This window comes from Hipposideros armiger, unplaced genomic scaffold, assembly GCF_001890085.2.
Source record: "Hipposideros armiger isolate ML-2016 unplaced genomic scaffold, ASM189008v1 scaffold_152, whole genome shotgun sequence".
NCBI lineage: Eukaryota > Metazoa > Chordata > Mammalia > Chiroptera > Hipposideridae > Hipposideros > Hipposideros armiger.
The window spans coordinates 318,722-336,101 of record NW_017731502.1 but is presented as its reverse complement, the minus strand read 5'-3'; the positions used below and the strand labels follow the sequence as shown (position 1 = coordinate 336,101).

The window sequence follows — 17,380 nt, the reverse complement described above, 5'->3', positions numbered from 1 at the left end:
TATTATTTGGGGCATTTTTATGTTCGTTTGCTGCAAAAGAGTAACGGGTGTGATCAGTCATTTCCAGTTTTCTGGCTCGAAATTACCTTTTATGTTAATTTTTAGCTGAGAGCCAGATGTGTAATTGCCTGGGCGATAAATCAATATTTCCTGTTTTCAGATTCAAGCCCTTGAGCGTGCATATGATGATCTTTGTCTAACAGAAGGCGTCCCAGCACTACCTTACTTCTTGATCAAGTATGATGAGAACACGGTGCTGGTTTCCTTGCTTAAACACTACAGTGATTTCTTCAAAGGTCAAAGGACAAAGGTCAGAGAAACTTTGAATATCATTTTATTACCCAGTTAAAAAAAAATCCGATGTTCGTGTTATGATACCCTACCTCACAATTCAAACTCATTTATATTTCTTTAGCCCTCCAAAGAATGTTTCAGAACATTCCTTTTTTTTATTGAAAATACTTTATTTGTTTATTTTTTAATTAAAGTTAATTGGGGTGACAGTGGTTAGTAAAGTTACGTAGGTTTCAAGTGTACAATACTGCAATACATCATCTATATATCATGTTGTGTGTTCATCACCCTCTCCCACCCCACAGTTCCCAAATCAGCTACTGCTTTCATTTTTCCTAGCGCTGTTGCACCTCAGAGTAATTTTGGATTCCTCGCTTTTCACCATTAGTGATAAAGTTATTTCAGTTTTCCTTCCTGATATATTTGGTATCTATGTTTTAATTTATTCCCAGAGCTACCACTGTAGCTCAGGACCTGATTTTCTCACTCCTGGAGTTTTCTTGCTTCCTGGCACACCACCACTACAGAAGAACCTTCCTTAAACTGCTCATGTTCACTGTATCATTTGTTGATCAAAAGTTAATGATGTCGTGGGCCGGCTGAATGGCTCAGTTGGTTAAGAGCTCGCTCAAGAGTGCGAGCTCAGCAACAGCGGTTCGATGCCCAGCCTGAGCTGAGTTGCCGCTGAACTGCCAACAGATGGCAGGATGGCTCAGTGAAAAAAAAATAAAATAAAAAAAAATAAAGTTTCAGCTCAAGAGTTAATGATGTCTTCCTTCTGCCTCGAACCTACCTTTCCTGCCTCATCTCTCACTATTTTCCTCATAAACCATTGCTTCAACTAAGCTTGTCTGCTTTTTACCATACAGCACCCCCCCTCCCCCATCAAATATACCTATAATTTTTTTTTATACCTCTCTTTATCTTCAAATTGTATCATCTTCCCAAAACATACTCTACCTGTGAAAATCCTAAGAAATTCTCTCTCCTTATTGAATCCTCCGCCATCATGAAGCCTTCTCATGGTGGGGCCATGTGTGATCTCTCCCTTTCTGATCTCACCGCACTTACTCCTTGATCCTCATTTACTGCTGTACTCCCTTGTACATATTACTTTTTGTGCCACATCAGTCTGTAAGCTCTTAGAGGGCAGGGACTGTGTCTTATGTTTTTGTGTGTACATATTGTCTAACTATGTGTGTCTAACTATGTGTCTAATGTCTGAGGGACTCAATATTTTTTTCAGTGAATGGAAGAGTACTGTTAGTGTCTTTTAGAAGTGACAAGATATGCAATAAGCTGTCTTAGCCATACAAGAGATTGTAAATTAAAAATTAAAAATTGATTGGTATTATGAAGTTATGAAATCAAGGGGGATAATTTCAGTAGCCATATAGATAGAGAAGAGAGACCTTTAACTGATGGCCTAATTATTCCTCAGTCTGAACTTAAGAAACCTTTTTTTGAAGTACACTCTTCTTTGGAGGAAGTCCTTTTTAAATTGATGACTGAGGATTGAATTTTTATTAAAATTCTTTTCTCTCCCCCCAAGGCAGTTTCACAGAACTGTAGCTAACTTAGTAGCAACAAGACCAACCATTAATCATTTAAAGTCCAGTCTAGAGTGAGGCCCTCGTACGATAGCAGGCAGGGTGAAATGGCCTGTGTGTGAAAGCAATGGTGGTTCAGGTTGTATGTGGTAAATAAGTAGTCCTCTCCCAAAGTGCACCTTTATCCACATAATAGCAATTTGCAGAGCACTTTACAGTTTAAAAGAGGCTTTCACATAGTTGCTCCTGTCATAATTTTGTGAAATAGGTGTTATTAGTGCCTGTATTCTCTGTTTGATGAAAATGAGACTCAAAGTCACACACACGGCCAGTTGGTCTTATTCCAAAGCCTGTGTGCTTTCTTCCATTCCAGTCTCGCATCATTTGGGTGGAGGTGGTCTTTGCTTGACCTTTGGAATCAAATAGATCTGGATTTGACACCCAACATTGTTACTGAGTTACTCGGTGACGTCGGGGAATTTGCATAATCTTTCTTCACTTTAGCCCAGGGGTCAGCAAACTGTGGCTCACGAGCCATATGCGGCTCTTTGGGTACATACATGTGGCTCTGAACTAAAATTGAAAATGAAAATAAAACTATCATAGTTTCAGTTATAAAATTTTTAAAGGATATTATTCATATCATGGTGATTTCATTTGTTTTATGGCTCTTGAATAATTTTTAAATTATTTGGCTCTTCGTCTCAAAAGTTTGCCAACCCATGCTTAGCCTATCTGTTAAATGGTGGTAATAGTACCTGCTACAAGGCTTTGTGAAGATTAAACATGATGATGTGAATAAAATGCCCAGCACATAGCAAGTGCTACATATACATCCACTTTCTTTCTTCCTCAACAGCAGCATCTGTTCAAAGATTGAACAAATCTTTGGAGTCTCCTTAGAAGTGCTCTGGGTGACTTTACCAGTGCCCTGACCCTGAGACCAACCACCTGCCAAGTTCAGGCATAGAGCCCTTCACTGGGCTAGGGTCACATCTCAGGAAAGCCTGGAATTGCTCAGCACACGTTCAGCACATCCTATGGGCCAGAAATTGTGAGGTATGATTATACCTGTTCTCATGGAACCTGAAGTCTTCTAGGGAAGATGAGACACTGACTTGTGGAAAGTTAACTAGAAATTCAGGTAACAGAAGAGAAGTGCCAACAAAATGATACACATGATGCTTTGGTTGTTTTTCTTTACCCTGTCTTGTTCTAGAAAGGTCCACCAGATGCTCTGCAGATTGTTGGCCTCATAGGTGTTTCCTGGCCTCTGGCAGACCTCCCCATCTGTGGTCCTGAATGTTTCATCTATCCCCCCCGCACTGCCGCCCAAATGCATTTTCATGTTACTCTTGTACTTAAAACCCTTCTATGGTTCCTGTTGACTTCAGGATCAAGTTAAAACAAATTAGCTTGGCGTTCAGGACCTCTTCAAACCCAGCTTCTGCCCATCATTCTAGCCTCACCTCCTGGTGTTCCATCAAGATGCCTCCTGCGTTGTGGCTACAGCCGTGCCCTCCAAATGCCCCATGCTCCCCCCACCTCTGTGCCTTCACACACGCCTTTCTCTCTGTCTCCCTTCCTTCACCTGGCCAGAGCCTCCCCTTCCCCCCTTTCTGCTTCATCACTCTGGGAAGTACCGGCTGATTCCATGCAATATTTGATATCCCTCTGCTGTGTTCAGGTGGCAGCCTCTCTCCTAGCACTGACCGACCTCTAATGTCATTGTTGGTTTGCTTATCTGCCTATCCTCCTCTCCCCCACCAGCCTCTCCCCAACAACTTCAGCACAGAAATAATGTCTTACTCCACACTGTATCCTCAACATTTAGTGGAATGCCGGGCACTTGATGGGCACCTGACGTGTGAATGTTGAGAGGAGGGAGAGACCGCTATGGACGGGTCTAATTACAGAAGGCTTCGGGGAAAGGAGATTTTTGTGAAATTGAAACATCCCTTCACTCGAAGTCATTCCTGCTTTTACTGCATTAATCTAGTTCACCCTCTGTCACGTAATTCCAGTTTCTCTTCAGTGTTCCTGATTCATGAAGTTTCCTTGAAGGTTTTTACCATAGTCTACAAAAAAAATAGGCATCCTTTTTAGTGTGAACTCCTGCCATTGTGCCCTGGCTTTGTGTTTTACTCTTTTCCCTGACTCCTCCTCTTCCAGGACTTTGAAGCCCCTGGGGAAGTCACCGATCCTCTGTGAAGCTTGGTGTTCTCACGTGTGAGATGGGAAAGGTTGGCGCCCCAGCTTTCTCTCTTTCAGCCTGTTTTCTTTTCCGGAGGTCTCATGGTGTCCGTGGTGCCTGTGGCCACCTCCTCCATTCTGAACTCCCCTCTGGGTTCCAAACCTTGTCATCCAATGGCCTGCTTGCCTTTTCCAGCCCCTCAAATTCAGCATGTCCAAACGGAACTCATAATCTTCACCCCAAGTTGGGCATCAATCTTGGAATGATGCCGCCATCCATCCAGTCATGTGAACCAGAAATCTGGGCAGCCTGCCAGATACCTCTCTGTCTTCCTACCACCCCCATATCCTGTGGATTCTGTTTCTTAAACTTCTCTCAGTCTGCTGCCTTTGCATTTATTCTGCCACCACCCCAATCTAAGCTGCCCCGGTCTTTCCTCTGCTTTCCTGCTGTAGCTTCCTAATGGGCTCCTTGTGTCTGTTCTGGCCTCCCTCCCATCCATCCCTATATCATCCAAAGCAGTCCTTTGAAAAGCAAATCTGATCATGTCACTCTCAAAATGAAACAAAGCATGTGCTCTAAGAATAATAACCAAATTCTTTAGCATGGCATACAGGACTCTCCATGGCCTGGCCCCTGTGGAGATCCAGCCCCCATTGGTCCATATTTTCTCTTGCTTTACACCCTGCCACACCTCAGTGGTGTCCTCTTGCCACAGGGCCTTTGCACATGCCTTTTGCCTGGAAAGCCCGTCTTTTTCCTTTCTCTTCTGCCTATTTCACCCCCACTTCCAGCTCTCCCCAGTGAGATTATAATTGTACATTTTCTTTGGTGATTTTGATTAATATTTTTTTCCATGTAAATGTAAGCTCCACAAGGGTGGATACCCTATCTTTGATTTCCCACTACTGTACCTGCCTCCCGTAGTATTGTGCGTGGCTTGTAAAATACAGTGGAGGAATGGAGGCCTGTGTGCACGAGTTGTTGTGAGGATTGGAGCTCACATGTGTGAAGCACCTGGGTCAGTGCCTGACACACAGCAGGCCTTCAGTAAGCTTAGTGTGGCTCATTATAAATGTCCTCTTGAATGTGAGTATTCTGCTGTCTAAGGCCATGTGGCTTATAAAGGCTTTCCCAGTTGTTTATGCACTTAAAGTTTATATCTAATGTGAGGCATAGATGTGCTTAGTGGTCCAGCAGGAGACAGAATATAGGGGAGGTATGCGATCTGCAATGGGTAATTTCAAGCAGTGGTTCTTAATTTGGGTGGGAATGGTGGTACATAACCTCTTTGAGAATTGATGGAAGCAGTGGATCTTCGTTCCATAAAAATGCGTATCTAATATCTAATATGAGGGGATCCCCAGAACACTGAAACCCATTCATGGATCCTATTTGGGTCCCTGGCTCAGAGGGAGATGAAGTGAAGGACTGGGGGGAACCTGTGGGATGGCCGAGATCAGAAGGGGGATAGCCCATCTCTATTCCAAGCTAGAATGGGACCTGCGCATCCAGAGATACAGCTCAGCTGGCTGAGATACACAGTCCTGAGCCTCAGCTGGCTGTGAGGGAGTTGGTACTTGCCCCTGAAGAGGGTACCTGTCCACCTAGCCAGCAGCTGCGGGTACCATGTTCTAAGTTCTGTGTGCCCCCCAGAGCTGGTCACTCACCCGTACTATCCGTAATCCTTCCAAGACCCTGCAAAGCAAGTATTAGTGTTCCCATTGTATAGATGAGGAGAGTGGACATGAGGTTGGGGAATGGAAGCCTTGTCGCACGTGAATGACCTTTCTGCCACAGCCAAATGCTTGCCATCATGGAAAAAGAAGCACCTGCTTTTTTGTCCCTGGCTCACAGCTTCCCACTCATGTTTTGATGGAGCAGGAAGGCCAGACTTTGGGCCCCAACTGCAACCTCATGAACTGAGTGAGCCCTTTGAGTCTCAGTTTTCTCTTTACATACAAGTGTGCAGAAATAATGCCCTTTTTTTCTTGGATGGTTGTGAGAAGTAAGAGATGATGAATATAGACAGGCTTTGTCAAGTTTTACTCACATGTTATAATTGTTTCCATTGTATTTTCTTAGAATAAATTTGTCAGTTTTCATTTTCAAAGGAAAATGCTTTTCTTTGGACTAGCTATTCTATAAAAAATGGAATTTTGAGGCCCTGAGTTACCATATTTCCCTATGTATAAGACGCTCCCATGTATAAGACGCACCTTAAATTTGGGGCCTGAAATTTGAAAAAAAATGTATTACATAAAGTTATTGAACTCAAGTTTTATTCATCATAAAATTCATACAACTGCTCATCACTTGCGGGAAATGCAAGTTAAAAAAATCTACAACCACTGCAATCCTTTGTTTTTAGACCCCAAGTTTTTCGAAAAAGGGTGCGTCTTATACATGGGGAAATGCGGTATGCAGTCGACTTTGCCTTAACCAAAGAAAGGCAAACTTTCTTGCCTTTTTGTATTTTTAAAAAAGCCTGAAGAAATTAGGAGTGGTCTACCTGCAGGAGAAGCCCCTCCTGAAATTTTCGGGGTTATCAGTTCAGAAGCCCCCAGAACATCCAGGAAGGTTTTGCCAGTTCTTTAAATCAAAGCTCAATTGTAAATGCATCTTTGATTGATTTCCTCTCATTTCTTGGATGACTTATGGTTATTAAGGTGATTGTTTAATGCCAAACTTCTTTGTTTCTTATAGTTAAAAACACCTGTTACCTTATGACTCAGTGATCATTTTTGTGTGTCTTTAAATGTACATACACACACACGAAACAAAACTTTCACAGAGTAATACTTCACTAGATGCTATGTACTCTATTTTCTACCCTATTTTATCTTTTTGAAAAAGGCTAGATGTGATCCACTAACTGATCACAAATAGCTTGTCACTTGTATTTGGGACAATGCTGTGTGCCCATTTTGAGAATATTGGCAGATCAATTAACTGTACTGCCACTTTTCTTTCCTGCCGACAGTGTACTCTTACCAGCATTGACTATGATATACACTTTGATACATTTAGTCAGTTGAAAATGGGCCTTGTTTCGGTTTTTATTTCCCTCCGTAAAATACTGACTCCACTTAATGGTCATGGTGGCCTTGCATGGCTGCAACAAACAGTTCTTGTGAGTACATTAAAAACATCCAGATCACTCTCCCGTTGCCAACCTTGGGAAAAGTTGCTTGAGTCTTTTACTTTCTTTAGAGCAGTTATTGAAGATTGGATGTTAGGGAAATTGTTTTGTAATTTCAACAACATTAGCTTTTAATTCTAGGGCTGTAAAATATTTGGACGAAGCAATAGCATTGGTGTGCTTTTAGCAGGGTTCTTTTTTCACTTAGCGATCTTTGCATCTTAACAGCCATCTGTCTGTGACATCACTGCACATTAGATATTTGAATTTTTTTCTTATACTTTTAAAACATGTAATCTTTGGTACATTTCCTGTTATATCAAATGTTTGGGTAATAGTCATTTATCAGAGAAGCAGGTTTTATGGGATCAGTGTGGAAATTTCTCGTCGCTCAAGTTGACAATTTCTCCCCTTCTCATGTTGTACTTTTTCAGCAATTGCTGGCTGGAGCATAGCCAGACCATGATTGGACCACCTCAATGAATTCTGAGCTCTCGGCCAAGTGGAAAGGAACATTTATTTCATCAACCTTCTAAACAAAGTTTTTTTCTTTAATCACGTTTTGCTCCTTTCTGCTGATTTGTTTTATAAAAGGAAGTGCACATGATGAACTTGTGGCAAAGGCAGTTCTAGAACTCAGAACCACTTGCCAGTGATTGCTTCTGATTTCCATGTAAAAAAATATAATCTGTTTACCCAAATAGTTAATCTGGCTTACCTAGTGTTGTGCTGACTAATTCCTACAATGACTGAGGTTCCTGATTTAGTTCCTAAGGCACTTAAAGATGGTGAAGTCACTTTTGAACACTCAAAGGAATAGTAAATTGTATTCAACCTAGTGTCAAATGGGTTCTGTCGTTTTCCTGTCCAGATGTTTGCTTTTTGTACTCATGCCTGCTTCATGGGGGTAGGAGATACTTCAAAGCATTTTCACGCTGACCTCCCTTAATGGATACGTGATAGAGTTCTCTTTGGCACTTCATTCCTGCTCCGTAGCTCATCTTAGGTCATGTTGCTCTAAGAACTTAGTCCTGATCTTTTCTGCTCAAAAAAAGCTTTCTTTTTTTCTTCTTACCTTCCTACTTCATTGCTCATTCTTTGAAATCAGGCATCCACTTATAGTATGTAATATAACATTCTAATTTATATAATTTAAAAACCACTTGGTCCCAACTCCACATTTGCAGATGATAAAAGCTAGACGCAGAGAATCTTTGATAAACTGGAAACTTGTCCCCTTCTTCTCTCTGCCGTATAAGAAATGATAATCTTGAAGCTGAAGATTGATAACTATTTAATGGTGATAGATTAAGCTGAACAAAGAGGTCAGTGAAGTTACTACAATAGAGTTTATTTATGTTGTATGACAGGTCCCATTTGTTGAGTGCCTGCCTTGTCTCTTTGCTGAGTGCAGGCAAGAGTTATCCTATAGATGAAGAAATTAAGGCATTGAGAGGTTAAGTAAATCGGTGAGGGTTGCGTGAGAGTAAGTAACTCAGGACATTTAATAAGAGCCCAGGTTTTTGGAGTCATATTTGCAAATTGAAATTTAGAATCTATATGAATGGCATTTTCTGGATTGGTGCTGTGTAGGTAAAAATTGAGTAATAGCCTTTAGACACCCCATAAAATTGAACCTTAGTCTGTGTTGTTTCGTAAGCTATATAGGACTTTTTTCTCTTAGAAGTTCTGTAATTCTGGAGTTAGAAGGAATCCTTTAAGATAAAACGATTCACCCCTTTCATTTTATAGGTGAGGAAAGAAGTTCCCTAAGTTCTTAAAATCAAGTAGCTGCAGGATGAGAACACATGACCTGCTGGTGCTCCAGCCAGTGTTGTTATTGCTGTTTTTCACTGCATCAGGCCCTTGGCTTCTTCTAACCTGTCTCAAATGTTACAGAAGTGGAACGTCAGTTTCTCCCGTCTTCCCCTTTCCTTGCTGGGTAACAGAGTTGTAAATGCCTTTGATGAATGTAAAAAAAAATTGAAATCGAAGCAATGATTCCTTAATAAGTGTAGTTTGTCTAGCAGATACTGTCTGTCACGATTGAGGGAAACAAAATAAAAGGTGTTTCAGGTGGTGGTGGCGGCACGCTGGACCAGAAGAGCCCCCAGGAAGGAACTTCCTCGTTCAGCGGGAGCTGCGGGCCGGAGATCTCGTTCTCAGAGCTCTCTTGCTTCTCGTAGAAAATCCTGTTTTAGTCCATGCTCTCACATTCTCACCCAGGAGGATCCCAGTGTTAAATGTTATTGCACGGAGGACCTGCCATGTTGGAAAAGGAAAGGGAACTGGCTGAGATGCTGCATCATGGTTTTATGTGTAAGCCTCAGGTCTCTGTTGGTCAGACATCACCTTTCCCCTCTGGCTGCCTCCCAGGTTACCTGCCCAACATGGGGGAGACGGGAGAGCGTTCCATATATTGGGGCCTGTGGAAACTGACCAATTCTGTTATTTATTAAACAAATGTTTGCTGAGCATCAGGTACTGTGCCAGCTACTAGGGATGGGAAGATGAATACGATAGACACTGCTCCTGCCCTCACAGAGCTTGTAGCCCAGCAAGAGAAACAGATGTGAAATGCATTCTGTATTCTCTCCACTCTCAAATGCTTTTTTCTTTCATAAGTTTTCTAAAGTCAGGAATTTCTTACAGTTATTGTATATATTCAATGTGGTAATGTTTTCCCTTTTTTTCTATCCAATTTGAAAGTGCATTTTATAATCTATGGTGCCTTTGAATCAAGAAAATACAAAGGTTCAACAAATAATCAGTTACCATAAGGAAAATACAGGGTGCAATGAACCCCGTTTTAAGCAAGCGCTTGTTTTCTCCTTCTTCGACTCTAGGCAGCGAGTGCTGAAATGATAGTGTACATGAGCAGCACATGGGGAGGTCTCTGAACATGCAGGTATTGATACTTAGGGAGGTGTGGGGTTGGGTTGGGGTGGTGCAAGTTCAAAGAGCTTTCCAGGAAATTCTGGTGCAGGTGGTCTGTGGTGGACCACACTTTGAGAAACTACTGCAGACGCTCAAGCAGTGATTTGCAACCTGGCCGCACATTAGAATCCTTTGGAGAGCTTTAAAAACAGCTAATACTCAACCCGCACCCCACATGGAGGAGAAAAACCTCTGGAGGTGGGGCCCAGGCAACAGGATTTTTGAAAGCTGTGCAGGTGATCCCCACACGCCTTCAAATGTGAGAACCAGGGCTAGAGAGGGGTGAGGAGTGAAGTGGTGCCCCTCTAACTGCAGTGAGCATGGGAACCACCTGGGTCCTTGTTAAAGATGCAGGTTTGGGTCCAGCAGGGCTGAAGATGGCCCGAGATCTGCATTTCTGACAGGCCCCCAGGGGATGCTGACGCTGCTGGTGCACGAAGCACATTTTGCGGAGCAGGGAAGACAGAGTCAAACCAGGGTTCTCAAGGTAATGAAAAATAGCGCCACAGGTGTTTTTCCTTGTGTCTACAAGACCACCTTCTGTATGGCCTGTGGACTGGACCAACCGCATCACGGTTACTCAGGTATATTACACAGATACACACAGCTAGGCTCACCACCAGAGATTTGGCGGCGCTAATAATGATGTGAGCAGCACTACATGTGTGGGGCTTTTCATGTTCAGGACCATCTCATTTAATCCTCACTACATCTCTGTGAAGTAGGTACTGTTATTTCCCCCAGGATGAGGCCTGGAGGAGTTGACTAGTTTGCCTTAGGCCACTCTTTGAGTAAGGGGCAGCACTCAGATTAGTCTCTGCAGGCTGTTTTTAAAAGCTCCCTAGCTGCTGATGTTTTATCTCCCTTTGGGAAAGGAAATCTCAAATAAAGATATCCTGTATTTCCTGAAAGGAGGGCCATACGTATGAATCTATTTGTATTGAATTAAATATGAATCTATTTGCATTTAAGACACAAAAATGCATTTAGGCAAAAAGCTTCAGTGTTAGAAATAAGAAAATTGATGATAGCAGAGAAGGCAGCAAACATTTATAAAGAACATCTTCAAAATAAGGCAGTAATTCTCTGATAAGACAATAGTAAAACTCATTTTCAGAGATTTGTTGAGCACAGATGAAGACTACTCAATTGTCCTCCAACAGGAAATAGAAAAAATATTGTGGACATCAATACAAGGGAATGCCATTCAGCCATGACTGACAGTGGTTGTAGAATGACATTTATTGGCATGGAAGAGAGTTTACAATAGAATAAGAGGTACAAAACAGTATAGCGTGATTCCATTTTTGTTTAAAAGTTGTAATAATAAAAATATATGTATGTAAAGAATAAAGTTACAGGAAGTTACACACCAAGATGTTAATAGTGGTTCTCTCTCGATGGTGGTGTTATGTTTTAGTCCTTCCTTCCCCTTCCCTTTCCTCTTTTTTTTCTGTCTTTCATCCTAATGTTGGTCAAGTACCTTCTTTGTGGCTGACACTGTGCTCAGCACTGTGGTAAATATATGGAAGTATTTGGGCTGATCCCATTCTTATAGAACTAACTGGATCTAGAGTAACCAAAAGTTTATCTGCCATGTTTTTATTTAACCCACAGCTATACCTATAACGAAAACCTGTGCATTAACTTATGGTTCTCTGCCAACCATCTTTCCTCCCTCCCTACTTTCACCCTTCCATCCATCATCCACCCATCTATCCACCCATCCATCTATCCATCCATCCATCCATCAATCCATCCATCCATCCATCCATCCTTTCTCGTTATTCAGCAAGCATTCCCTAAGTATTTGCTGTGTATCTATGGACTGATCATGGGGAGATACTCCCTGTTCTCTAGATGCACATTGTCTTTTTTTTTAAAATAAACTTTTCATTTTGGAATAATTTTACATTTACAGAAAAGTTGCACAGATAGTGCAGAGAGTTCCCATATACCTTTACCCCATTTCAGTTAGAGAATATCACCTCTTTACATTACCATGGTACATTTATCAAAACTGAGAAACCAACATTAGTACATGATTATAAACTAAACTCGATACTTTATTCAGATTCCACCAGTTTTTCCAGTAAGCCCCTCCTCCCGTTCCAAGATCCCATCCAGGGGCCCACGTTGCATTGTCATCAGGTCTTCTTAGTCTCCTGTGGTCCATGACAACTTCTCGGACTTTCTTTGTTTTTGATGACCTTGACAGTTTTGAGGAGTACTGGTCAGTTATATTGGTAGAATGCCTCTTAATTTGGGTTTCTCTGATGTTTTCTTATGATTAGACTGGATTATGGGTTTTTGGAAAGAACACCATTGAGGTGAAGTGCCCTTTTCATCACATCATATCAGGGGAGACCTGATACCCACAAGGCATCCCCGTGATGGTAAACTTGATCGCTTGGTTAAAGTAGTATTTGCCAGGTTTCTCCACTATAAAGTTACCATTTCTTTTCTTTCGATGTGATTTACTAAGTCCAGCCCACTCTCAAGGAGGAGAAGGATTAAGCTCCACTCCTGGAGTGGGCAGTATCTACATATATTATTTGGAAATCTTCTGTAGGGAAGACTTGTTCCTTTATCTTCATATATTTATTTATCCCATCATTTAAGTATGTCAGAATGGATGCATAGAGACTTATTTTATATTATGCATTATAATCCAATACTATGTTAGTTATTTTGTTGCCCATATTGGTCCAGCCTTGGCCATTGAGAGCTCTTTCAATTGGCTCCGGTGTCCCCTTGACATGCCCCCATCTTTTTGTTTATTGAGCACTTCCTTACTTTCTGGTATGCAAGGTGCTCCAAGTTCATCTTGTATTCCCCCTGCCTCAGCCCTAGATTAGCCATGGGTCCAAGGAGCCCTGATTCCTTTTATTAGAGAATGGTATTTAGAAATCAAGAGGCAGGTGCTCGGTGCTCATTGTCTTTTGAGAGGAAGGAGACAGGAAAAGTGAAAAATGTTATGTATAATGGTCAAAGAGCTGTGGGAGCAGAGAGGACAGAGTGACTACTTCTGCCAAGGAGAGTCATCAACTGAACAAATGGAATTTGAAGTTGTGTAGTTTTCCAGATGGAAGTCAAGTTTGGGGGTGGAGAGAGAGGAGTGGGAGGAAATGTATGTCAGCAGTCAAGGGCATCTGTCTGTTTAATTTGATCTGACTATAGACTTACAATGGTGGTGGCACTTCTTTGATTTTTCTCACTATTTAAAGATTAGCCATTTTCACAGATTATTTCTTTTTAAGAGAGGATTTTCTCTATGTGAGCCCTGAGAGTTGACAGTCCTTCCACCTTCCTTCCTGCCTTCTCTTTCTTTCTGTCTTCCTTTCAGTCTTTCTCCCTTTTAAATGCATGTAGTTCCTAGTCTCTGCCAGGCCCAGTGCAAGGTACAGGGGTGTAGAGAAGAATTTGACAGCTCCTGCCATCAAGAAGTTCTGTTGTCAAGTGTGACATCATTTTGCTTTCCTCTCTGCCCTTTTATCCCTTCACCAAGTGTCTAATCATTAATGTTTTTTCAGAACAGCATAAAAACGGAAGAGGAACTATTAGCAATGTCTGTATTGTGAATCTAACATGATACTTGACTCATTCAGAAAGTCTTTTCTGTTCACAGATAACAATTGGTGTCTATGATCCCTGTAACTTAGCCCAGTACCCTGGATGGCCTTTGAGGAATTTTTTGGTCCTAGCAGCCCACAGATGGTATGTACCTGTGTGTGTGTTGTGTGTCTATCTGTCAGTCTGTCTTTCTATATGTTTTTGACACTGTGTCTGCTTATTTCTGTATCTCTGTTTTCCCAAATGCATTTTTTTCTTTTCTGGCACAGAAACCAGATAATAAATCAATAAACCAGTCATGACCCAATTTCCATCAATGGTGAGCCCCGAGCAGGTCTGTTATGGAGCTGCAGACTATGACCATTGCTGTACTAAAGGTATTTTAGAGTATATTTAGAGTAGGCAAACAGCCAGAGGTCCCAACCCTGAAATTCTCCAGCCCTCCCTTCAGCTGTTTGGCTTGCTTTCAGATAGGATTTTCCTGTCGCTACCAACCTCCTTTTATCTAACCCTAAAATAATTCAAACAGAGGGTTTCTAAAAGGCTAACAGACCTTTGAAAAGATGCTCAACATCATTAGTCATCAAGGAAATAAAATATAATGAGATACTACTCATTAATAGAGATCATAAGATACGATATTAAGATTCTGCTACATACCCACCAGAATGACTTTAAAAATGACAATACTGGTGTTAAACATGTGGAGCAATTGGAACTCTTCAAACATTGCTGGAAAACTGGCAGTATCTACCTCAGTATCTAGGTTAAAAATATCTATAGCTCAGCAATTTCACTTCCAGATATATAACACATATAAATGCTCTCAGATACAAGCAAAACACATATACAGGAATGTGTAGAGCAGCGTTGTTCTTAATAACCCAAAACTGGTAGTAACCCGGATGTCCGTCAACAATGAAGTGGGTGATAAACTGTGTATTCATTGCAATGGAAGGTTGCATGGTAGCGAATCTGAATGAACTGCCGATACATGTATCAATCTGGATGAGTTTAAAAAACATACTGTTGAGTGAAATAAGCTGGATATGAGGAGAATACATACTCTGTGAGTCCATCTATGTGAAGGTCAAAACAGACAAAAGCTTTGGACTTAGAAGTTAGAATAGGAGTTCCTTTTGAAGGAGGTGGTTAGTAACTGGGAGAAGCCATGAGACAAGCTCCTTTACAGTTAGATCTGTGTACTTGTCTTTGTGTCTGCTTTACGTAAGTAAAAATATTTACTTAAAAAACATGAAGATGACTAAGTTATAGATGGTCCCCAGAGAGAGAATGGTTATACTGGCTTATCCAGGTGGTCAGTCTATATGGCACAAATGGGCTTCCTGTCTGCCGACTGAGCTGTGGTTTCATGGGTGTAAGTTCAGATGAGAGAAGGGTGGCCAGGAGAACCCATGTGTGCCTTAGAGGTTCTTTTTAATGTCTTGTGAGCTTTTTTTGTTCTCCTGCATTTGAGATTCATTTGTCAGCAGTATTTATGTGCAATGTGATTGTTGTATAAAATTCACCTAGAAAGAAATCACAGCCTATTCAGCCTTCAGCCTCTGAACACTTAGACAAAGAAGCTTACATGGATGTGTTCAAAATCTCTCAGCTGTTAAGGCCATTACCCGAGGGTGTCAGGGAGGCATCATTACAATGAATTGAATTCTTTCTAACTGGGTTTTTTGAAGTTCTTATGTGAGCTCTTTCTTTTCTTTTCTTAAAAAAAATAAAATAAAATCTGGGCCTGACACTAGGAGTAGCAGTTTCCCATCTGTTGAAGTTCTCTGCTTCCGGGACCGAACCATGCAGGGGGTCAGAGAGATCACCCACAGCATCATCTTCGAAGTGAAGCTCCCAGAAATGGCATTTAGCCCAGGTAATTTGCCAGTCTTTGAGAATGCATGTAATTATCATTTATCAGAAACCAAGTCAGGTTTAACTTTCCTTTCACAATGGCAGCAGAAGGAAAAGTACATTTCCTACCTCTTTGCAAACAGAGGGCAGCTCTGCTATTCAGACAGGAATAAAAGGCAAAGCTTGTCTCCGGAAAATTTCCTCCAGGCAATCTTAAGGATGTTTTCTTTTTCCCTATCTAGTTTTGTTTTTGTTTTTGCTTAAGATAAAAATCTTTATTCTTGACCCTATCTTAAAGGAAAAATGAAGTATTAATGCCCTTACATATTTATTTATTTATTACAAACTTAAAAGTTGTGTGTGGTTCTATTCTCCGTACAGTAAACCAGTGAACAAAATGGCCATTTCTCTTTCCATATTTAATATTCTTCATTTGGTCCTGTGTAGTTAGACATCAGCTATTATCTCCCTTTCATAAATTAGGAAACTTAGGCTCACAGACATTTTATATAGACATGTGCGTATGTATATATATGTACATACATTGTATTTGTATACATGTCACGGAAAACACATACCGAAGTTTGAGGACTAGTAATACCCACCTCATGGAATGCTTGTGAGGAATCTGTGACCTGAGTAAAAGACAGAACACAATGTCTGTCATGTTATAGGTGCTTCATAAGTGCTAATTTATGTTAATTTCCTATCTCACACTAAGCCCAACCCTCTCCAAAATGATTCCACAGATTTTTGTGATTTACATGCTTTCCAGAGTACTTCCACATACATTGCTTAATTTGTTCCTTACAATGTCCACATGGTTCCAAGAAGGCACATGACTTTCTTTAATCCACAGGCAAAGTGTGTGGGGGTGTTAAAATCCCTTCTGAGATGTCATTTCTCAAGTGCAGAAGTCAAAAGGATCCAGGATTGGCTCTGATGACATTTTATCAGTGATTCTTTGCTGCAGCACTGATAAATGCCTTAAAAAGACTTCTCAGAAAGATTGGCAGAGAACTGCTTGGTCAGCAAAGGAGGAAGCTGTTTACTGGTTAGTTTAGAGCCTAAGAAATTCCTTGCCCCCCTGCTGTCTTCAGATATTTGCATTTGATTTAGCACCCTCTTCTGGCACTTTCTAAAATAGCTTCCATGTGATGTTAACTTACATGCTCTACCTTTGTTTTATTAAGCCACAACTTGAGGATACTTCTAGGGGAATGAGGTTAACTAAAAGTAATGCGGGCCTGGTCCACACCTGGCAGGCCACCATGCACCCTCCATATGGCACTCACTAAATCCTGCTGCCCACTCGTGGGGAAGGCACTTTCCTTTCCATTTTTAAGATACAGTCACTGAATTACTCTTACTCCCCGCTTCCAATAATATCGCTGATACTCGATGAAGCTGGCAAACCCAGGACACTCTGTAGATTTCCATTTGAAAAAGAGGTTTTCGATAGTCCAATAATGTCTTCAATATATCTTTTTTATGCTTGATATTTAGTGTAGATTGTTTAGAAAAGGCAAATTTTCATTTTCATATGATTTAGTATGTTCCCTCTTAGCTGTAAATTAAACTTTATAATAAATAAAACTTTATAGTTATTCTATATCATAATGTGAAGTGAAGATATTATTATGGCAGTACTTTTTAGTATTTCTAAGACATCCCATGGTTGCAATGGCAATGGTATAACAAGTATTACTTTAAATATTCTACACCTTCTTTTGCTCCTCGCCAGGAAGCCAAGCCCACTCTCCATTGCTGATACAAATAGTATTCTGGCAACTGGCTGAAGGAGGCAGCAGACACTGCTGAGAGGAAGAG

At 41.1% G+C, this 17,380-nt stretch overlaps 1 protein-coding gene across 4 annotated transcripts in view; it reads left to right on the top strand.

The window, feature by feature from the left end:
• Positions 1-17,380, top strand: part of ATG7 (autophagy related 7) — a 250,861-nt gene that overhangs the window by 45,362 nt on the left and 188,119 nt on the right. For all 4 annotated transcript variants that reach the window (XM_019651069.1, XM_019651070.1, XM_019651071.1 and 1 more), the window contains 3 exons: positions 161-310; positions 13,746-13,834; positions 15,451-15,572. In XM_019651069.1, coding sequence (XP_019506614.1) covers positions 161-310; positions 13,746-13,834; positions 15,451-15,572 — 361 coding nt within the window. The remainder of the gene's footprint in view (positions 1-160; positions 311-13,745; positions 13,835-15,450; positions 15,573-17,380) is intronic.